At 43.4% G+C, this 23632-nt stretch overlaps 1 protein-coding gene across 1 annotated transcript; it reads left to right on the top strand.

The window, feature by feature from the left end:
- Positions 1 to 573: 573 nt before the first annotated feature.
- Positions 574 to 23622, top strand: clcn1b (chloride channel, voltage-sensitive 1b). The gene is made up of 23 exons (XM_030073006.1): positions 574 to 645; positions 9223 to 9439; positions 10311 to 10442; positions 11523 to 11651; positions 11873 to 12006; positions 12503 to 12580; positions 14663 to 14741; positions 16313 to 16438; positions 16996 to 17080; positions 17178 to 17279; positions 17881 to 17965; positions 19000 to 19155; positions 19424 to 19493; positions 19584 to 19694; positions 20264 to 20477; positions 20577 to 20710; positions 21200 to 21381; positions 21497 to 21578; positions 21673 to 21755; positions 22143 to 22187; positions 22313 to 22417; positions 22766 to 22852; positions 23146 to 23622. Exons 1-23 carry the CDS (start codon positions 595 to 597, stop codon positions 23620 to 23622), a joined length of 2964 nt encoding a protein of 987 aa, XP_029928866.1. The 5' UTR covers positions 574 to 594.
- The last annotated feature ends 10 nt before the right edge of the window (positions 23623 to 23632 follow it).

Consider the following 23632-nt stretch of genomic DNA (forward strand, 5'->3'; position numbering starts at 1 on the left):
GAGCTGTCATAGGGGTGTCATGTGCACCTTCCTGCTCACGTTGCAGGGGCAGCCCTATGGGGGGTGCCCCCCCTGTCCAAACAAGAACACTCCATCCAAAAACACACCTAATGGCCGGCTGGCAGGGAGGGTGCTGCTAAGGGCAACAAGTTGTGTGTGTGTCTGTGCGTGTGTGTTATTAGGTGTCTGCAGTTCTAATAAAGGAAAGCACTGAGTCCTCCGCTGCCTCATCAGATCACTCTGCTCTGCTTTGTCCGCCTGTCTGTTTTTCTGTCCCTCTGTCCGTCCTGCAGTGGAGCTGGATGGCTCGCAGCCTCTGGATCATCTGGGGAAGATCAAGTCCGGGATAGACGCCGTCTGTGTGTCTAAACGTCTGTATGTCTGTCTAGATTTATGTATGTCCTGAGTGGATTTGTGAATGTGTGCGTATGAGACTGAAGAACCAAGATGTTTGTGTACTGATTTTCCTTGAACTGGTTGTAAGTGTATGTAAGAGTGTGTGTGTGTATATGTGTGTGTGTGTAGTGTTGCCCACACCATTGGAAATGCTGGGGTGTCCAGCGAGGTTATTTTTGGGTCAGTGACAGCGTGTCAATGGCTGCAGATGCGTCGCAAAGGAAGGCTCTGAGATACCAACAGACCCTGGTAGGTCTTTCTCTGTCTTCCTCTGTCACTGCCTGCCTGTCCACCTTCCTCTTTATCTTCCAAAATGGTTTCTCTTTCTCCTTTTATCCCTCCCCCCACTAACTTTTCCCTCTAATGTCAAGCTACCTACCTGCTACTTCCTCTCTTTTTTCAATCATCCTTTACCATTCCTCACCAAGTCAATACTGCTCTTTCTGTTCGTTTTTCACCCTCTCCTGTTACTCCCCGGTCATGTGTTTACCCAGTGCATCCTTACTAGCAGTCTTCTGTCTTTCTTCCCTCCTGTTTCTGCACATTCGCTTGCCCAAATGTCTTGTGTCAAGTCCTCGTCAAATTGCTACTCGTTATCCTTACTATCTCACACCTTATCATCATTAACCCCCCCGCCCCCCTTTTTAAACATCTGTGAAACCTCATATCAAGTCATGTTAATTTGTGCAGTCCTTAACAGTTAGAGTCTCATAGGTCTTCACAATACACACATTATGATATGAGGGACATCCCACTAATAGAATTTTAGCATTTATTTCATTTTTTAACACTTCATTACCAGTTAATTCCAAATTTATGCAATTTTTATTTTCCTGCATTTTCCTGTTTTCATGATATCTCCGCCTTGCATCCGTAAATATGTGTGCGTGGTTTGGCCGTTCCTTGTTTTTTCTTTGTGGCCTCTTCTAGCTGCAACTCCTCAAGACTCAGCCTTGTAAAGCCATTGCTGTTTTCATGTGTTGGTGGATATAAATACCTATATACAGGAAACCTGAGGAGGCAGGTTAGGTGTACGTGTTGAAAGATGAAGTCATGTCACTATATCCACCGGTTCATCTGTTTAAATGCTCATCCAGTATGATGGCTGTTCCACCAAGGGTCATCGTGATGTCTGGTGGTGTTTCACCGCCACTGACTCCATTGACTTCACAAGGTATCATCCCCGTTGCACCTGCTCTGCAAACATAAGTGGCAGACAGCACAAGGGATTTGCCGCTGGTCGATTTGAAGCGTTCTGTTGACATTCTGTCACATTCAAAATGAAGTCGAAATGATTCTTGCAGCAAAGTTCAATGTGAGTCACGGGCAGAGAGTGACAGTCTTGTGAATGAGGGAGGTAAGAGCAGCTGGAGTGTGTGTTATGCATTTGAGCAGATCACTGTGTCGGCCACTGAGAAAGTGAGGAGGAAAAGTGAGAGAGCGGCAGTACCGGTCCTCTCAGTCTTTCTTCCTCCTTTCCTCCCCTGAGTCTTTTCCTGGGAGGAGACGGATGATTGCCCAAGGCGAATCTTTAATCCCCGGTCTTTACAGAGCCTCAAGTGAGACTCAAACCAGATATAAATAAGAAATCTCAATTGATCACACTATTTACAGGTTTTAATGTCTCTCTGCTTAAGTTACTCAGACGCACATCTCAAGTGTCACAGCAGCGATGGCATGTGTGCACAAGGGAGGACATTAGTGCCATTAAGAGTGTGAGGACTGTGTGTGTGCTGAGCTGCTAAGACACTGTCCTAATAGAATTTATTTATTGATCACGGGTTGGATATCGCGGTGTATAATCATAACACTCGCGGCTTAGACCAGTGCAGCTTCGCCAGTGCCCACTGGTCCTGTGTGTTATTGTTGGGCGCCTGTGCTGTTGGTGTTAGTGCAGTTGTGTTAATCACTTCCAGGTCACAGAGCTGAGTTTGACCCTTGACCTTAACAGAGAGGAAGTGACCTCTGTGGACTCTCAGCTTATGCTGACACACACTCCCAGCAGTGTGGTGAGGCCAGAGAATTGTGCTTGTGCGTGTGTGTTTGTGTGTACATGTGTGCACACAAATGTATAAAACTGTTTGTTGTTCAGCTTGTTGATTTACTGGATGTGGCGAAAATCAGGTTCAGGCGAGGAGACGGATAAAAAAAAATCAGAGAGAATGTCAACAGCAATGAAATGGATCCCATAAGTCTCAGATGTTATAGCCTGCTAAAAGGGATTGTGTTAAACTGCCAGAACTCAGGAATGACTGGGATGTAGAGTGATTAAGCCATTAAATTTCACATGATATCGCAGTCACATGATTTATCTGTTCAATTACAGAAGTGACCATTATGTAATAATCAAACCATTAGCTCCTAGATCAGCAGGCCCACAATGAGCCCCTTGTAAATACTGCTTTGTAGTATCAATAATTTGTTATTGTGTTGTGTAAAGGTTAAGCCCCTCCATCTGTCTGTACAACAGGCCTCCCTGGAGAGATGGACTGAAAGAGAGACAAACAGCGTAAGAGAGGGAGAGGTGTGGAGAAGTGTGTCAGTGAACATTGGGTCACACTCAAGCTAAATTTATCTGCGAGTAAGGTTTCACCTCAGGGGTGGGGGTTGGATGGAAGGGGACTAGGGGTGGCGAGAGAAAGTTTTAAGAGGGAAAGAGGGAGAGAGAAAGGTGAAGGGGTGGACATGGGGCTGAGGTGAGAGTGCTGGAGAAAGGAAATCACAGGGCTGAATAAATCAGTAAAAAAAGAAAATCACAATGTGAAGTTCTTAAATTTCCAAACTGCAAGATGTTACACTCACTTGGCTTCTGGCCTACAAATTAAGAGGCAATTTATCTATCTCATCTATTGCAACATATTTATTGCAGCTGCATTTGCAACACGATTAAGTTGACATTCAGTATTTTGTGCAGTAACATTCACAAACAAGAAAAGTCCCCATCCCACTACAGACAGGGCTCATAAGGCCTTTCAGCACAGCACCCAAATCAGTTTCACCGTGGGACCCAGGCCGAATAAACTGGTGGTTCTCAGTCCTGGTCCTCAGGGCCCAGAACCCTGCTGGTTTTCATTCTAGCCATCTAATCAGCTACTGGGATGCCAGGTGAATGCATGTAACCAACCCTGGCAGGGTGGCACTCTGCACATTGAGGACCATAATTGAGAACCACATGACCGCTTACAATGCAGAGCTGCTGGAAACTGAACTGTGATCGATTTTAGTTCCTCAAGTTTATGAAAATCTGCACCAAGTAGAAGGCAAAGCAGCATGATGCACCATCCATGCTGAGGGCACACAGCTACACATCGCCCTCATTCCAAATGCTAAATCAGCAGCCGTGTGTTCACTGTGCGCATGTTGTGTACTGGCTGGCCTGGTGCGTTTGTGGAGCCCAGTAACATTTATGATCCTGGACTGGCTCTCTGGAATCTGCTGGACTGGCCGACTCACTGGGAATCCACTCCACAGAATTAAGAGCTGCTGACAAGTTATTGTCAAGCCTCAAGTGTCTGTATTAACCCCCCACCTCCACCTCCACCTCTCTCTCTCTCTCTCTACCCTGTGTGTGTGTGTGTGTTTGTGAGTTATACTGCCATACCTGTCAGTCATTGGGGTCTATACTGTATCACCCTCCCTGAAAAGAGGCAGGTAGCAGGTACAGTCTGTCACACTGGGAGTTTTTTTTCTTTTCTTTTAAGACAGAAAAGGACAGATGTAAGACAAAGATATCGAGACAGGCAATCACAGTATATTAGAGCGAAGGAACGAGAGAAAAGAAAGAAAGTCAGCGGAACGACCAGCAGATGAACAGAGGAAACATGAGGGAGCGCATCAACACTTTTGAGACAGTTCTGAATATAGACCAAATTCTGGTAAGACAGTTATTATTTTTTATTACTGAATGTTTATTTATTCTACTGTTGGATCAGATTTTTTTTTTTTTGCAGGGAGTGATAAGGTCAGCATTATGTGGAGGAAAATGTATTCAATTTCTTGGCACATTTTGCAGTCTAAGGTAATAAAGATAAGCCAGCTTTAGGTAAAAGTGACAGAAAAGGCCTGGATAATTTTATTTCCTTGAATTGTTTAAAATTAAATTTGAATGCCGGCTCCATGTATAGTATCTGTAAATTGACAGTGGTTTAATTTTCATACTTGAGGAGGTGCTGATGTGCCTTAATTAGACCACAACAGCTTGAGTAGTGTTTGGACTAGGCATGGAGCTGTTACTGTGCTAGTTAATTAGTGTATGCATAAGGGGGTGAATGCTTGTACAATGCATGAGTATGTGTGTGTGTGTGTGTGTGTGTGTGTGTGTGTGTGTGTGTGTGTGTGTGTGTGTGTGTGTGTGTGTGTGCGTGCGTGCGTGTGTGTGTGTGTGTGTTTGGAGGGGCGGGTCTTAATCTCCCTATCTGTCTGTCAGTGAGAGGGTCAGATTTTATCATTAACCTTGTGCTACAGGACAGGCCTATATTGTTGTAAGGTCTGACCACACAAACACACACATGAATGCACTTACCATGCTTATTAACACACACACTTATCATGCTTATGAACACACACACAGATATTTATGAATATGCTATGCTCAGTTGCTTATATAATGGACAAAAGAATGTGTTATTATTTTTTTAATTAACTCTCAATGTCACACTGCCCTTCACCCTCTGCATCTATTAGCAGTGCTCCCTCTCTCTCTCCCTCCCTCTCTCTCTCTCTCTCTCTCTCTGTGTGCATGTGTAAGCCTACTTAACTCCCACTTTGATTTGAAGCTGTTTCTTACCTTCTGTTATATGTATTATCTTCTCGAAGTTGACTCATAAAGTGCAAATCCACACAGGAATTCAATACCTCATTAGCATAACCTACGCTTTGTATTTATAAACCACCTAAAAGACATATCTACATTTTTTTTTTTTTTTTTTTTTTTTTGAGGGGGGGCTCCAAGCACTGAAGGCATTAAAATTGTTACTATTCTTGCTTTCTCAAAACCAGTATGACTTTTTAAATTGTCATAACCTAATTTGCAAGCATACCAAAAACTTGTAACAGTATCTTTTAGAATGTGCATACATTCTAAAATACATACATACATATGAAATGTCAATCTTTGTGATATTTTCAACACAGTTTCATCAGTCTACATACAAATAATGTCTAGACTACCTAGCCAATTTCTGTAAAGTTGTGTTATTTGATTAGTAGGTGAAGGCAATAAAGAAAAAATATTACTCCTGAGGCATGTAACAAAGGTTGGACTGTCTCAAAAGCTGACCTTTTGTCTTGAGCCCACCAATACTGAGCTTTTATGAGTGTATAGCTCAGTGAGTCGAGATCTCTCTCAATGTCAAGGGTCATGAGTTAAATCCAGCAGAACTTTACTGTTTTATTTTTTTACTTTACTATATTATGTTTTGTCTTGTTTGGGAACACGGAGGGATTCTTCCTTTCAGCCTTAAAAGCACTCATTGATGTTGAAATTCAAATTCCTCTGAGGTTCACATTTAGATGAAGACTGTTTATTGTGCTTGGACCCTGCCCATTGATACTTGCAGCTATATTTACATTTTATGCTGAGGCAATAAAACCCGCAACTTATGCAGACTGTCAGCAATAAACAATAGAGCATCATAATTACAAGCAACAAATGAAAAGGGTCTGACAGAGGTTCTGCTAATAAGTAGTGTCTGACAACTTTCATGTAACCATAGGAATATTATCTAAGAGAAGTGCTGGTAGAATAAATAATAAGGACTGAGAAGGGAAGGGAAACTGCAGGAGGGGGAGGGCTGCTGCTCTGTAGCTGCACTGTGTAGTGTTTCATGTGGTATTTTATCTTTTCTTTCTTTTGGTGGTTTATTTTTTTGATCTTTCAGTGGTATTTGTTCTGTTTTATATGCTGTGGTTGTTATTGTGCCAACGTGATTTTTCATGCACTGGAAAGCAAATTGCCCTACAGGCACAATAAAGTTTCTAACCAACAAACTGAAAGGGATCTTTTGATGAGGGCAAATTATAGTGTGAGTGGAGGAGGAAGATACAGGACAGGGGATGTGATTCAGTCAAGATGGGGTGACGCGAGGCTCCTGGAGGATCTGACTGGAGTGGGAAGGTCATTTCACAGTCGGAGAGCCAAATAATGACTGCAGCAACACTTAAAAAGTGTGTGTGATAGTTGAGTAAAGGGTGGATGCTGATATCATTTGTGGGCCTGCTCTGTGTTTCAGACATGCAAGGTCGCACGGTGACACAGGGCAAACACAGGTTGAGAGATGGAGACAGAGCAAAGCTACCTAACATGGAGATATCACAGCTTTCAATGTCTCTCTCACGCTGCCCGTCTTTGTGTCTTTGTCTCTCTCTCACCCACACACACACTCACACACACACATTCTGACCAGTGGACAGGTTCCTCCACTTCCTGTCCCTGGTTTTGATGGTGCCTGGTGCCAGTGCCTGTTTGATCCTGTGATGGATAGTATTATGTTGTTAATGTGTAGTGCAGCAATAGTGGAGGTGGTGTGTGTGTGTGTGTGTGTGTGTGAGGTTGTATGGAGTGTAGGACAGGAGACAGAACAGGGACTGAGCTGCTACCACATCATGCTAAAGACAACTGAGGACCAGGTAAAAACACTGGGACTGAGTGTACTGTCTGAAGGGGGGATTTTTCTGTTTACAGTATTTATATATTATACATTACATGCCTAACATATTCAGTCAGTACATTTACAAAGAGAGTTGTACATTTACATATTCCAGTTCATTTATGTGCCTCACAGAATCCTGTAGGCAAAATTAGATGGGGATAATTGTATGTTAAAAGAATGTACTGAATAAATTAACTTAGCTGGGGTAGCAGTGCTGCATTTATATAGGCAATAATTTATTTATATATAAATTATGGAGTAGCCAAATTCAAGAGTCACGTTTCCAATGGCTGTATGAAATTGCATTTTGCTCATGCATGTATTTCTTTAGGCTAATCTTCAATTCCAAAGCAATCAAAACCAGCAATCTCTTTTTGTAATTATAATTTGTGCCACATGAAGTCATTTCTTTTTCTTGACCCCAAGCAAAATATTGTATAACGGGCTTTTTCTCTTGTTGTGCATGTGCTGTTTGTACAATTGGAAAACCCCCAAATTATTTCATTTCTCACAGATTAAATTTAAATTATTTGCAGGGGCTGCGCTTTGGAACATAGAGTACAATTAAGATCATCAGAATGAAGTTGTGTAATGGAAAAACAAACAGCAAAGGAGTGAGATTTTGACTTGTATACAATATGTTGTAAAGCATAGGCAAATCTGCTGGAAGCGCCTGCAGTCAATTGTGCTGGTGACTTGCATCAGATAACTTTGCAAATAATTCAGTGTGTTTTTGTAACCTGTGCGGAGTGCACCATTTTCTTGTCCTTAGTGGTAAATCCCACACAACGTATTATTTGCAAATATTAATTGACCCAGGTCTGTGCATGCTGTAAAATAATTATTGTGTTTTGCATTTCTTGGTATAACCAGCCACAGATGCAGTCTTAGCTCAGCTTTTCCAGTAACAATATATGGGATTGCCAGCTATTAAATAAAACACTTGTTGCATTAAAAGCCATAAGCTTTTAGAGATGTAGCATTGTTCTGAATGCCAGTTTGTGGTTCATGGTGATTAAAGGAGGTTGAAAATAACCTGCTAGAGAATTTAAAGGCATCAAAGGTTTTCAGGAGCCTTTTGCAGTGCAACTGCAGGCCACCTGCTATCTGGTGTATTCATGTATTAATTATAAACGTCTATATCAGTCACTTTGTCATGTGGCTTTAGTGGCTCATATATTACAGTGGAATGTTTAGGCAAGTTGTGCAGAACAGTTTTGTACACTCAGTCTCACAAGTCTCACCAGAGGACAGATTAAATTAACTTGTCCTCTACTTTCATTAATATTTTCCTTTTTCAGATCTGATTAGATTATAGATTGTTATAGAGCCTTTAAATCTCAGAGAATACAATTATAAGCGAATTAGTTGAGCTTTGGTCCTTGTAGGGCCTCATGGCTGGATTTGGCAGCTTTCTTTTGCTGCAAGAACATGAGACAGAAATGCCTGGCAGCCAGCTCTCCTTTAAATGGTTTAGATTCATGTTTTGCATGTGATCTGTAGGTTTAAGTTGCACATTATAGCTGCACCTGGATCTGCTGTATTTTACAGCTTCAGAGGTTATAGCGAGTGTTCTGCAAGCTGATCTCAACCAGATCACAGGGGTAATGTCTTTTGGCCAAGTGTGTGCATGTGTGCGTGCGTCTGTGTGTATGCATAGGTGTAAGTGCACAAGTGTGTGTTTGTGTGTGTGTGTGTGTGTGTGTGTGTATGTGTGAGTGAGAGAGTCGTAAGGGGAAGGTGTGGAATGTTCTCTCTTCCAGGATCCCTTCCTCTGGCTACTTGGCTTGTCTCCAGCCCCTGCCTCCTCTCAGGGAGGGGTTTTTCCGATCTCTATGCCCGTTTTGTCTATTTCTGTCTACCAGGGTATAAGTTGTTGTGTATCCCTTACACACAAGCCAAACATTTTCCCATCTCTTTCTCGTTATCTCAAGACCCTTTGCAGTGGATCTAGTTTTATCCTACACCAACACCTCAGTTGTAGCATTTATCTCACCTTTTCTCCTCTTCTCTTTCCCTTATTCCCCTGATTTTTTACCCTTCCTCTTACTTCTCTACTTTCACCAGTCTAAGAAAAACATGAGTTCTTGAGTATATTTTTCCCGAGATGCCTTTAATTTCATACCTATTTTTGTGAGCCTTGAGTAAGTAATGCAGAGTTTTCTCCTGTCTGCAGCTGTACGGTGAGTACAGGGAGCAGCTGGGAAATTTTGCCAGACGGGAGGCTGCCCGTTTGCTGACAGAGAGACAATGGAGGAGACAGACAGGGGACAACACCATGGCCACTGCCCGCAAAGGGCACGGCCGGCGACATCACCACCCTGTGACCTTGGAGTCACATCACAGCCAAGCCTCGTCTACCAAGAAGCCTCGACCCTACTCCAAATGCCAAGGTGACACTGACAGGGATAAAGTGTTACAACAGAAACCAGTATAATAATAAAAAAAATAAATAAACATCAAGAATGCTGATAATTTCCATAAGGCAACACTAGTCTTGCTTTACTTGTTGCTATGCCACCACTTGTGGTAACTAGGGAACTAGTCAGCAACTTTTCTTTATTATTATAATTTTTAAAAATGTATTCTTATGTATGTATATATATTTTTTTAAACACACTTCAACCAGTGCACATAAATACTGAGGATCTGGATCCTGAATCCTGGAGGATCTAGCCAGTTTCAGTAGTTCCTGTCCAATTGGATCCCCCCCCCCCCAAAAAAGAAAAAAGTCCAGATCTGGATCTTATCTGTGACCAGGGGCCACTTGTCAAAGTTAATAGCCTTTGAGGCAGAGTGTGTGCAGCCTACCCATGACTGTGATAGAGACGGACAGTAACCTGGTAAAATGGAAGCAACAAAGATTAGCCCTGTGTGGTAGTATTTTAAGATAAAAACATAATAATCATACACTGACATTCAATGACAGTTAATAAATGTGTTCATATTACCACTTCCAGTATCCAGGGTCCAGATCCAGTTGTGGATGGATATTAATTAAGTGCTGGATCCAGGACCCAGCTGGATCCTTAAAATGTGCACCTCAACATACATTTGTACCTGCTCCTGTAAAAACATAATACCTGGGATCATACTGTAGGTACTTTGATGGTGGTGACAGGCTATTGCATCATCATTGCTCTTAAACTCCCACTGAGGGATATCTTTGTGGATATTGTTACTACATTGAACTGCCACCAATCAAATCAAAAGCCAACAATATTCAAGTCAAAGTGAGTCATTAATTTTGTTGGTCTGTTCTAGACTGCTTGGCTCGTATGCGGCGGTACATAGTGACCAAGATGGGGGAGGACTGGATTTTCCTGGTTCTGCTAGGCCTGACCATGGCTCTGGTCAGCTGGAGTATGGACTATGCCAGTGCCAAAAGCCTGCAAGGTACTGGATTGAAATGCCCTACAAAGACAACCAGCAGTAACTACTTTTTAATGTGATATTAAATTGATCCAGGTAAGGAAATTATCTTCTCGCTTGCCCTCTGCTTAGAGACTAGTGTTGCTACAGTCAGCTACAGAAACAGGTAGGGATTCATTATTTTGCTCAAGGACATTGGTAGAAAACACAACCTCTCAAATAAAGAGACCAAATCAGTTTTCCAACTTGTTACACCAACCCTCTGGAGCTCAAACATCATCACTCACGTTTAAATTTCATATCAATACAATTCAAACCCTTAAATGGCGTTATGTCACTGGGCAAAGAGAGCCTGATCCAGAAATATCCAATGTTATACAAGTTTTTTAGTCTGTCACATATCCATACGGAGAGGATGCAGGGTTATCTAATCCATTACAGATACTTGTTCATGCACAGATATGCGGATATGTTATCTGTAACATATCCCTGTGACTGTCAGATTCATATGTCACAATTACTGCAGATCTGGAAAAATGGCATCAACAGACATTCCTCTATCTTGAGAGAGATACAAAGAAACATAATTATGCTGTTTTCCCTCATTTGAAGTGCTAACCCACTGGGCCTGTATCCGATTAGATCCAACTATATGCATGTTTTCAGGTTTGATACAGAGGTGATACCTGGTTAACTGAAGATGTTGTCGTTATAATTTACCTGTTAGACTCCCTGGTCACGTATACAGTACTGTTAGACAGTACCGACCTAGAAAACTTGCCTCATCACATTTTTTCCCCCTATATAATGTAGTCCACCCCTGCACCAGAATCGCCTCTATTGGTGCAGGAGATAGTCTTTGTAGTCATTTTTCTTGCTCGTACGGTTACTCCTCCTTGGCTTTGGAGGGTAGAGTAGGCCAAGGTCATGGAGATTATCGCTATCTAATGCAGGGGCTGTTGGTCAAGCATCTCTTTCTCAGTCCATTTGAATTTGCAGTATGATCATGTGAGCCTTTTGTCTCTGATGTAATCTTCTGTTTATACTGGTGTGTAATGCACTTTTCTCCTTTTTTTTTTTTTTTTGCCTCTTCCTGACTTTCAGCCTATAAATGGATGCACGGAGAGCTTAAGGGCAATGTGCCGCTCCAGTATCTAGCCTGGGTTACCTATCCCATAATCCTTGTCGTGTTTGCCTCACTCTTCTGCCACCTCGTTTCCCCGCAGGCCATCGGTAAGCTCTCCACCATCAGTATCCTTTGCTCTAAGTTTCCTTGTGTACTTCTTTTTTTTTTCTATTGTCTTGTCAGCACTTCAACCTCTCCCAAAGTCTTCCATTATTAATTGCATTCCACATCATTTCGGCCCTTTTATTCTGTTGAACCGCAGCTGTTTCCTCTCCCTCCGTCTTACCTCCATCTGTTTTTACAGCCCTCCTTCTTATTTGTCTTACAGGCTCTGGTATTCCTGAGTTGAAAACCATCCTCAGAGGTGTAGTGTTGAAGGAGTACCTGACCCTCAAGGCCTTCACAGCTAAAGTCATAGGGCTGACTGCCGGCCTGGGCAGCGGGATGCCAGTGGGCAAAGAGGTAAACGAATCCTTTGCATCACTTTGTCATCTGTCTGACACTTCTCTCGCTTTCTGTCTCTTTCTCACTTTGTCTGTCATTATCTCCCCGTATCTATCATCATTTATTGATCTACCTCCATCATCATCATTTCTCCTCTCCTCCACCTCTCTCCTCTCTTTCTGTCTCTCGGTCTCTCTTTCTCTCCATCACTCCATCTGTTCTTTCCCCAAGCATGGTGGATAATAAATCATCTACTGTCATGTTTATCTTCTCCTCTCATGGGACTGAAACAATTTATTCAAGTCCTCGGCAAAGTCCATTCATTCACTCCATTACAGTAGCGGGGCAACTGTCAACACTGAGCAATTATAAAGTGATTTATTTGACCTGATACAATGTGTCCCAGTTTAGGCTCTCTGTGTTAGAGACAGTTGCTCATGTCTGCGGAGATAATGTTTGCTTCATCTGTGTCTCTGTGTCAATGATTCTTCCTTTTTCCTTCCATCATTTTCAGGGCCCGTTTGTCCACATTGCCAGTATCTGTGCAGCGGTGCTGAGCAGATTCATGTCCATCTTCTCTGGAGTCTATGAGGTAAGCTGAGACCCTCACCAAAAACAGACTACATGTCCTATCAGCCCTGTGTCCCGTCCTCTGATCAGTCATCATACTAACGAATGATGTGAATTTTCCTAATTGTTTGCATGTTATCAACTACAGGGTTCCCATGTGCTGTGAAAAATCATTTATAAATCATTTATAATCAATTATAAATTTATGATAAATTATGCAGAATCAGACAGAAATAAAGGTAAAAGTTTTTTCATGAAACATGTAAAGAGCAGTTACTTTCTTCTCAACGTAAATGGCAGACTTGTACACTATATTTTTGTTCTGCTTCATGTAGTTCTACAATATGTGTCATTCTCATGTGCCAACACACACAATTGCTCATTGATTGATCGGCTACAAATTGATTGACTTAAAACAGCAAACCAGAAAGTAACCTAATTTATCCATGTGTCAACTTGAGTTATATTGATGGTAGCAAAAAAAAAAAAATCCGTCCCCAGTGAGGTCTCATGTGAACGAATGTGGCCCACTACCTAATATGAGTCTGACACGCTTGATCTAGATTACTCTATTTCACATCCCCAGACAAACCCCTGGGAATGATTTCACCGTGATTTCTTGAGTGGTTGAGATCATGTTTAAAAAAACAAAAAAAAAACAAAGTATCTATGATGACGTCAGGTCTTAGCCCAAAACATCTTTGAATTTCACCAAACAAGACCTTGGAGGTATTTGAAAAGGCTTTGAATTCCATGTCCAAGAGATTATGGGAACCCTGTAACTGTGGTCCTCTCCCATCTCTCTCTCTCTCTCTCTCTCTCTCTCTCTCTCTCTCTCTCTCTCTCTCTCTCTCTCGTCCCTCCCTGTCTTTGTTTTGGCTCACCCCCTCACACCTCGTCTGTGTTTGTGTCTCACTGTATTAATAGTGTGATGGTTATGTCTGGCATGTGTATTAACAGTGACCTCCCATCTCCCCCTGTCCCTCCCTGTGCTCTCTCTCTCTCTCTCTCTCTCTCTCTCTCTCTCTCTCTCTCTCTCTCTGTCTCTCTCTCTCTCTCTGTCTCTCTCTCTCTCTATCTCTCTCTATCTCTCCCTATCTCTCTCTTTCCCCTCCCGTCGGCTATCTGATTCCTCTGCTCATCTGTGCCCCCTCTCCTCCCATCTCTCCCATCTCTGTCTGCTTTGCTCTGCTGACCCTTGACCCTTAACTCCAGAATAGCACCCATAACCAGGACCTGTTGGTGTGTGCGTGTGCCGTGGGAGTGGCCACCTGTTTCGCTGCCCCAGTGGGAGGCAAGTTCCCCCCTCCTCACCCAACCATTCACCCATCCCGGGCCCATTTCCCACCTTGCTCAGGCACACATCTCTGGTCAGCTTTGTCCTTTTGAAATATCATCCGCAACCCAAATTTGGATGAGGAGTTAAAACTGACCTAAAACGGGTGTCCTCCATTAAATGGGGTGAATTCAAAGTGAAGCACGGATATTAACAGACGACATATTAACCTGCCAGGAAGAATAAACTGGCAACCACCGCATGTAAAGCCTTATCTAATACTATTAAATGTCCACTGCTGCGGATTTGTGTTTGCAAACTGTCGCATGGATTTATTTCTAAGGACAAAGAGGCCAGTTGGTTTATTTCCTGAGTGCTTACTTGCTTCCTCTAGTATTTCAAATTGCTTGTGCATTCTTATGCTGTCCTCTGCACTCTTGTGTGAATTTCTCCCCATTTTCACTTTTTTTTTCTTTTACCGTACTCCACTGAGCATTACTCATTCACTTCATTCCATTTTGCTTTCCTCTGTCAAACCTCCCCCTTGTGCTCCTTCTTCTCCATTCCCTCATGATTCCCTCCTGGTCGCCTATCCTCTCCTCACTCCCTTGATCTCTCTTCCTCTCTCAATCCAACTCCCTCCCCTGCATCTTCTCTTCACCTCGATCTCCTAACCTTCACTTTCCCATGATTGTCTTATGCCCTTCATCCCTTCATCACTCTGTCTCTCGTCCCTTCACACTCTCTCCTTCCTTTTTTTTTCTCGCCTCTCCCTCCCTCCCTCCCTCCCTCCCTCCCTCCCTCCCTCTCTGTTTTCTGTGTCAGTAGAACCCTTATGGTTACACAGATATTCTGACTGTTGGCTGTGCCGTTGGGGTGGGATGTTGTTTCGGCACTCCACTTGGAGGTACTGTACATCTTGCACCCTGCACGCTGTCCCTTACTACAACAACAACAACAACAACAACAACAACAACAAAATCTCTGTATTAACCATTACCTCTGTACTGAATCAGAAGCAAGTTCTTTGTGCTAATACTGTGCTATGGCTAGACTGTGCTATAATTTGGAATAAAGCATGAAAATTTAAAGCAAACTCAGGTCCTGCTGCTTCACCTAATAAGGAAATAATTGTTTGATAGATAGATAGATAGATGCCATATCGGTAATGGGTGAATTTTTTTTTCCCCTTCTAAAACTGGTATTGTTGGTCTCAGAAATCCCATATTGGTGAGGCAGTAGAATATATACTGTATAGGTGTAATGAGTCATTCATGGCATCGTGATAAATTCTGCTGATTCACCTGCATCAATCTGCTGGAAGAAATAAACAGAGTGAATCACTCTGTCTTCATTCGTGATTCTTAGAAAAAGAAACCTGTTTGCAACTTTTTTTGGTCAGTAATGTTTCATGTTTAGGAAGAAAAAGTCTTACATTATTGCACATGTTTCTTTAATGGATAAGAAATTTTGGATAAAATTTTTGACTCAAATCATGGTTTACAGACTTGATTTGAATTGAAAAGTCCTTACATTGAATTACCGTTGAATTACTGAGTGAATTGTGATTTAAACTGAATCTCTGCTAAGCCTAACATCATGCTGCATCACAGCGACAGACCATTCCACACATGCACCCCTCTTCACTGTCTCTCACAAATCCATTATGGTTAGATACAGGTGCAAACACCATAGTGGCTTCTTTGGGGAAATTGTGTTATTTATTTTTGTTGTAGGAGCTACTGCCATCGAGCTAGTCCTCCATTATTGCCTTCGCTTCCTCATCTGTTGTTCAGCTCTTTTCATCTCGCCCAGAGTGCTGTTTGTGATGAGCTCTGATTAATTTTGCCCAGTCAGTCCTTTGAATCTCACATCTGTGAAAGTGGGTGAACAAGGACGTGCACACAAGAGAAACTCAATTCATTCCGATGGAGTTCACCCAGCGTGCTCTTCTTCTTAACCTTGGCTTCTTAGCCCCCCTGCTGCTTGTCTCGGCCTCTCAATGTAAGCTTCTTGTAGAAACGAAAACTACAGTAACGACAAAGAGTTAGTCCCTAAATTAAATTAATCCCTTTTTTCATCTAGCATCTTGCAGCATTTGTGATGAGCCCTGATGTTTATTTTATCACATCACATGCTGATTATGCACCTGTTTGTGTTTGTGTGTGTGTCCACACGCATGCCTGTGTGTGAGTGTGCACTGTATGTGTGTTCACTCCCTGTGGTTCTCCTGTTGTGTATAATTACACCCTCAGCTTCAAGTGGTTTTGGACTCATTTTGCTTATTTAATTCATCTCTCTCTCTCTGTCTCTCTTTCTCTCTCTCTCTCTTTCTCTCCCCACTCAATGTTTCTCTCTCTCTCAATCTCACCCTCACTCACCCTCCCTCCTCCCTCCCTTTTTACACACCACCTATCCTCATTTTCTTCTCCTCTTCAATCTCTCCACCTCCCCTGTCCTGCCTCTCTCTCCCACCAGGGGTGTTGTTCAGTATTGAGGTCACGTCTACCTACTTTGCGGTGAGGAATTACTGGCGGGGGTATTTTGCCGCCACATTCAGCGCCTTCATATTCAGGGTGCTCTCTGTTTGGAACAAGGATGCTGGTGAGACCCAGAACACGGACAGATTTACCACACAAACACCAAAGAAATGCTGATCTTGCATACATGCGGAGAGTTGCTGGAAATGACAGCTGAATGATGTATGGCGCTTTAGATAAACCAGAAATGTTTCAAGTCATCACCTACAGTGTATGAAGCAGTCTCCCAGCTCTGTAGTAAATATACTGAGCACAGCAATATAGAAGATTTAATGTGGCTGGGTGGTTAATGCCAAGTAGGGATGGAATGGTTAATGGTTTTATTATAAACAGTGATAAAATATCTGACAACCAGTTACATAATTTCATATTTTAAATCTCATAATAACCATTTTTTAACAGTTTTTTTGTTTTTTTTTTCTTCCCTGTCTGAGGATGCTTACCTGTCACAGCCAAACATCCATAATGCATTTGATATGATTGTGCCGTGTATTTCATTTGTTAGCACGTGGCTGTGTTATGATTTTAATCAAAAGAATTCGTCGTGCTGTTAATTTGTGATTTTCATCACACATATAGTGTGTCTAAGGTTCTATGTGATTTGTTTTCTCTCTCTCTCAGTCACAATCACGGCCCTCTTCAAAACCAATTTCCGGATGGATTTCCCTTTTGACCTGCAGGAACTCCCAGCTTTTGCAGTAATAGGGTGAGGATACATGGATGGTAAACATGTGCATTTGTGTGTGTGTGTGTGTGTGTGTGTTTCCAGCTGATCTTTAACCCCTCTGTCTCTCCCGCTGCAGGATCTCTTGTGGGTTCCTCGGGGCGTTCTTCGTCTACCTGAACAGACAGGTGGTTCTCTTCATGAGAAGGCCAACAGCGCTCACACGCTTCCTAACCAAGCAGTGAGATACCAACACACACATGCACACACACACTTACACACACATACACAGACATGACAGAGCACTCACTGCTAACATGGATTAATCTGGCACTCAGCTCTTAAAACGTCGTGATTCTGGTAGCAGACGCTGTTCCCCGGGAACTCAAACCATTTGCACATTCAAATCCAATTCCTCTTAATGTATCTCAGCTCCATTCTACAAAGTCATCAGTCTCACAACACTGGCCAGGACAGCGGCAATGCCTTAACAACCTTACAGCCAGTCATTCACTCAATGGGGAGATTCACTTATCCTCTGAGACTCAGCAGTCAGGGAACATTAGTCGGCACCATTAAGAGCGGCAAGCAGCAGCACCAGGAGAGCTGTACTATCAGTGTTGGTACATCCTCACACTGAGCCTCATTCATTTCTGTTCCTAGCCTCAATTACTTTCTGGAGTTCAGCAATGTTGCCCGACAATGGACAGATTTTTCTTAATGGTTGTGTTTGTGTGTGTATTTTTGTGTGTGTTTATCTGCGTGCGCCTCTTCGTACGTGGATGCACACATGTATGTATGTCTCTGTTTCTGTGTGTGTGTGTGCGCGCGCGCGCACCCAGTCGATTGATCTATCCAGGTGCAGTGACCCTGATCATCGCAACCTTCACGTTTCCTCCTGGATTTGGCCAGTTCATGGCTGGAGAGGTTAGAAAACATTTTCTCTCTTTTCTTTGAGTTTTCAACTTCATTTGCACAGATGCATATTTGAGTCCCTATGGACAGACTGTTACCTCATTTACCTGTTACCTCAAATTATTTTGCCTTTTCCAGGGCATTTTTTTCTTCTTCAGATGCAGATATCATGATGTATCATAGCTTACTATCTTACAATGTATCACATAGCGCAGAATCACCTGTATCATGAACATGTCATTGTTATCATGGGTAAAATATCATTATAGTATTTTATCGCCTGTTACCCAGTGATTCCCACGCCTTCTTTTTAAAGTTTTTTGTTATGTATTCATTAAAGGGGTAGTAAATGAGTGCTTTCTTCATCATCGACCAACCTCTGAGAGTTCCTACAAGTCAATAACAGTAATAAAATTGAGTTTCAAGGTACACATTTTCTACAATTATACATTCACCTTGCAGGGTAATAATATTATCTGGACTCTGATAAGGCCACCCAGCTGTCCAGCAAAGTGAAAATATCCTGCTTGTTGGAACTGAAATAGCTATGGGTCTTAATAGCACTGCAACAATATGTCAGCAAGTGATTTCATAGCAAAGATTGCTATGGAGCTCACTCATTAAAACTTGAAGCTAACACTATCAAAAGATGGCACAGCACCATCAACCAGGCTGAAGGGCATTACCAGTCCTTGATTCTTGTATAACATCAGACTGGTAAAATAATCCTCAAGTAGCAGATGAGCGAAGGCTCTCAATCAAATGGGAACATATGTTTGGATTGGATCGCTCTGCTCTTACTAGTGAAAGTAGCCTTTTAATCCTTCCCCTGCAAAATACATTGTTTGACTGAGGAGAAATCAACTGATTGGCCTCCCAACACCCAATGATGCAATAAAAATCTTGTGAATGAAAAATGACATATTTTTGTTTACTGTCCCTTTAATGTTCATGAGATCTGTCTGCATATTTGTGAACAAAAAAAATGGTTAGCAAAGCTATATAGTTAAACCAGTATTATAATGTGGACACATTCTGTCTGGCAGCTGATGCCCAGGGAGTGTATCAACTCCCTGTTTGATAATTTCACCTGGACCAAAATCTCAGGATCCCCTGCTCCACCCGGCCTGGGCCGCTCGTCTGCGTGGCTGCATCCCCAAGTCAGCGTCTTCATCATCCTTCTACTCTTCTTCGTCATGAAGGTGGTGTATCTCTCGGTTTGCTTGTGAAAGTGTTGGTTTCAACTGTGTGTGTGGGAGACAGTGTTTTAGTAAAAGATACTGCAATGAGTCCAGAGCAGTGTGCGATCACTATTGTCTATGAACTGATCCATGATCAGCACCTCGAACCCTAATGATGTTCTACCTTCCTGTGTGTGAACACTGGAGTCTGGCAGCATGCAAAGCTCTTTAGACTGGTCTGGTTTGATGATAATCTTGATCATAACTCAATTCTGTTTTTATACCACAGTTCTGGATGTCAGCAGTTTCCACCACGATGCCCATCCCCTCTGGTGCCTTCATGCCAGTGTTCATATTAGGTAAGAGGATTTTGTAATGCAAGTGCAGAATCTCCTGCTGAGCTGCAGTTCAATTTGTCTTTACCAGTGTGCCTTATCTCTCTGCTCAAGGGGCTGCTTTTGGTCGCCTGGTTGGGGAGATCATGGCTACACTTTTCCCAAATGGAATCCTGTTTGATGGGATAGTCTACCGCATTCTGCCGGGAGGTTATGCTGTCATCGGTCAGTGTCCTAACCTCTGTTCTGCACCCAGCGTTCCCACAGGCTTTTAAAATCCCTGAAAGTTTGTAAAAAAAAAAAAAAAAAAAAAAAAAAAAAAAAAGTACTTGATCTTTTTATAAGTAAACTACAGCACCGAAACTCATTATTATGCCTCAGACCTCTTTTCATCCTAGGACTAACAGTTCACATCCCTCAAAAATGCTGTGAGGGATATTTGTGTTGCTTAGAAGCAAAAAAATAAATTATTTCACCATGATTTCTTGATTTGACATTGTCATGAGTGAAAACATCTATGATGTCTTATTTTTACTAATGTGATATGTTTTGATATGATATGTGACAATTAGAATGATTTACATGACCTAACATGACCTTAAAAGTCATTGATAAGTCCTTGAACTTGATGTTCTAGTGAGTGTGGGGTCTTTGTGTACCGTGTGTGTGTGTTGTGTTTTCTCCCACAGCTGAGATAATCTTATTCATCCTCACACACGGTTATTATCACACCACGCACTTCACTGTCTTCCTGTCTCTTTGCCTGTATCTTCCTCCTCCCCGCTCTCTCCCAGGTGCGGCAGCGATGACAGGAGCCGTCACACACACGGTATCCACGGCAGTAATCTGCTTTGAGCTGACCGGTCAGATCTCTCACATCCTGCCCATGATGGTGGCGGTCATCCTCGCAAACATGGTGGCACAGGGTCTGCAGCCTTCCCTCTATGACTCCATCATCCAGGTCAAGAAGCTGCCCTACCTGCCCGAGCTGGCCCTCGGGCACATCAGGTGAGACACCTGAAGCCACCTTGGCCTAAGAGACGTGCTCACACAAACACAAACCTCAGAGTTAGTGGTATTTATTACAGCATCTCTCTGCATCCCCAGCAAGTATAACATCTTTGTGGAGGATATCATGGTGCGCAAGGTGAAGTTTCTGTCTTCTCAATCCACCTATCGGGAACTGAGCCACCTACTGGAGACAACCACCCTCAAAACCATCCCTCTGGTCGACTCCAAAGGTAGGGCAACCTAAATTATTTTTAGACATTATGCCATGTGACATCATCTGCTGCACAAGGCAGTCAGGAGATCTGAAGCCTCAACACGGGAGGAGATGGAGAAGATCAGCTGGTTACTCCTGCAGCTCACAAATGCCAGACTCTGCTTTGGTTTTTCTATTTTGGTGCTCTGCTCCCCACGTCAGTGCTCCAGAACTGAACAGAGTTATCAGCTAAAGGTGGGAGCCGCATCAAACTGCTTTGACATGCTGCTTAATTCCTCAAATTTGCCTGCAGCCTCTGAAAACAGTGGGCGCATTTGTTGAAGGTAGTGTCTGATGCTTTCTCTCTGTCCAGGGCTCGACGGTTTTGTTTTGCTATACATAAGCTTACATTTATTTATATAGCACTTTTCAAAGTTACAAACTGGTTAAAAAACATGATTAAACAATATAAAGAGAAGGTAAACAGTATAATATCCTTAACAGCATTATTAACACACTTCCCCAGAATCCATGATTCTTTTGGGCTCTATTGAGAGGACAGAGCTCCAAGCTGTCTCCGATTGGTGGCTTTCACCAGAGAGGCGGGTCTTTGAAAAAGGTCAAAGCTCACCAGGCCAGGGCTCCAAGGTCAGCTGGGAGTCCTTTACCTTTGTGGATGAGGAGGGAGGAGAAGAGAGCACGGTGAAGGTGTGGAACAAAACACTAAAGCCATAAACACAAAAACATATGGATGTTGTTTCTGAGTGGCCACTTACTTAATACATTATGTTGTCACAAGCTATTTATTTACCCCCCCCCCCAGACCACCCCGGTGCAAGATGAATGCAACGGGCCCATCTCATCCCCCAAATCTCAGGAGCCCTCCACCAATCACACAGGCTCAGGTGACAAGACATTTTCACTGCAGATAAGGACAAGTCCACCAGTCAAGTGTCAGTTCTTTCACCCCTAACATGTGTTTCCATACCGCGTCTCCAGACAAGCGCAGGCTGCCATCTGTCAGAAAGACCCTTCAGAGACTCTTCTCGTCCTCCTCCTCGTCAGACCAGCCTGAAACTCAGGTAAGCCGCTCTCTCATATCCACGATCAACCTCACGCATGCCTTACCTTAACCCCAAAGCACACAGGATCAACACGTTATTGATCTGCTATCAAGGTGCCAGTGACAGGCGCATCAGTCTACCATCACGGCTTAAGCCCCCGTCACTAATGTGCTGGCAAGAGCGTGGCGTGATGCATGATAAGGCAGGGATTCTGCAGGCGGAGAGCTTGAGTTGACATATTCTGCAGTGGGTCGAACCATGAAACCACCAGGGGGCACCTTGCTGTCGTTTAGCAACTGTATTCCTTATCAGCTCTGCCTATGTGTCTGTCTCTGTCTCCAGCCCTATTTCTACCTCTTGTCTTCGTCTATTTCTGTCTCTTCATCTCTCTCTCTCTCTTTCCAGGAGGCCACAGCCCCTCCACTGACCGACACCATGTCCCCAGAGGAGGTAGTGTACCTTATTGATTCAGTATCCACATAACCAACTATGAGACCATCAAACCATCCTAATCAATTATAAGCAACTCTTTACACTGCGAGTCCATCTCTCTGCCTTGTGATTGGCTGATACAGATCAAAGCCTGGGAAGAGACGGAGCTGGATAAACCAATCGATATGGAGCAGATCCGCATAGATCCTTCCCCATTTCAGCTGGTGGAAAGAACTTCTCTACACAAGGTGACTACCGCAACAGCTGGTCAACACAGTCATCGCACGAACAGATCATGTACACGGACATTGATTATGCAACTATAAGTCATACACTTACCCATTCATACGTCCATGTGACAGATTGTGAAAAAGAGGAAAAAAGTACACTCTATGCGATGATTCATGCTGTGCTGCGATGCAATGATTCATTTTTCACTTGCTGAGAAATTGTGCATGAGGAACAGGGCATTCTTAGCTGTGGTTTGGTTTAAATATATGGCAGCTATGCAAGCACGGTAGTGTCACAGCACAATGCCTTTACAACATACTGGAAAAATACAATATTTCTCTCTGTCTCTCTCTCTCACTATTCAGACCCACACTCTCTTCTCTTTGCTGGGTCTCAGTCACGCCTATGTCACCAGCATTGGAAAACTCGTGGGTGTCGTGGCACTGAAAGAGGTGAGGTCACTTGTTTTTCCCTCCTTTTCTCTATCTGCATCTCTTCGTCACCTTTCTCGGCTTGATCTTGAAATGTGGCATGACAGTGAGCCGCGATGATCTCACGGCGTGGGCAGTTGTTCTGTGTTCTGTCACGGCGTGCATCATGGTTTGTGCTGTGATTCATGCGGCTTATGCCATTAGCAGTCCTTACAACTTGTCTTCATCTTTCCCTTTAACACTTGCTCATTTTTCTTTACAGTTTGCTCCTATAGAATATTCTAGCTCTCTCTCTCTCTCTGCCACTTCAACAGCTACAGAAGGCCATAGAGGGCTCGACCCGTAGTGGGGTGAGACTGCGTCCCCCTCTGGCAAGCTTCAGAGATGCAAGCCGGAAAACCAAGAAGCACCAACCTCCCCCGTCCACTCCGTCCTCCCCCACCCGGGAGAGGGAGCTCTGGGGAGAGGGGAGCAGACGGGAAGGAGAGCTGGTGAGGAAGGAGTCTAAGGAGGATTCCCGAGGGAAGGCAGCATCGCCCAGAGGAGCTCCGGGGTGTGACTCTGCTCCCTCCTTCCCCAGCAGTGACAGCACCACCAGTACCCCCACCACCTCCACCCCCACCACAAGAGGAGCTGAAGCCCCTCCAGAAGAATCAGCGTCCCCCTCAACCTCCTCCTCCCCTACCTCGCCTTCAGCGCCCACCTCCTCCATGTCCCCACCAACCCCTGTCCTCACACTGTCTTCCCTCCAGGAGGAAAGGGAGAGTGAAGAGTCAGACGAGCCTATTTAGGAGTTTTGAA

This window comes from Myripristis murdjan, chromosome 16, assembly GCF_902150065.1.
Source record: "Myripristis murdjan chromosome 16, fMyrMur1.1, whole genome shotgun sequence".
Classification (NCBI taxonomy): Eukaryota; Metazoa; Chordata; class Actinopteri; order Holocentriformes; family Holocentridae; genus Myripristis; species Myripristis murdjan.

Excerpts from the sequence above, each read along its gene's own strand:
- clcn1b (XM_030073006.1), top strand. The coding sequence starts at position 595 with ATGGCTGCAGATGCGTCGCAAAGGAAGGCTCTGAGATACCAACAGACC. Across the intron at positions 11,652-11,872 it reads CGTTTCCCCGCAGGCCATCG|GCTCTGGTATTCCTGAGTTG; the intron begins GTAAGCTCTCCA and ends TTTGTCTTACAG. Across the intron at positions 14,742-16,312 it reads TTTCGGCACTCCACTTGGAG|GGGTGTTGTTCAGTATTGAG; the intron begins GTACTGTACATC and ends CTCTCCCACCAG.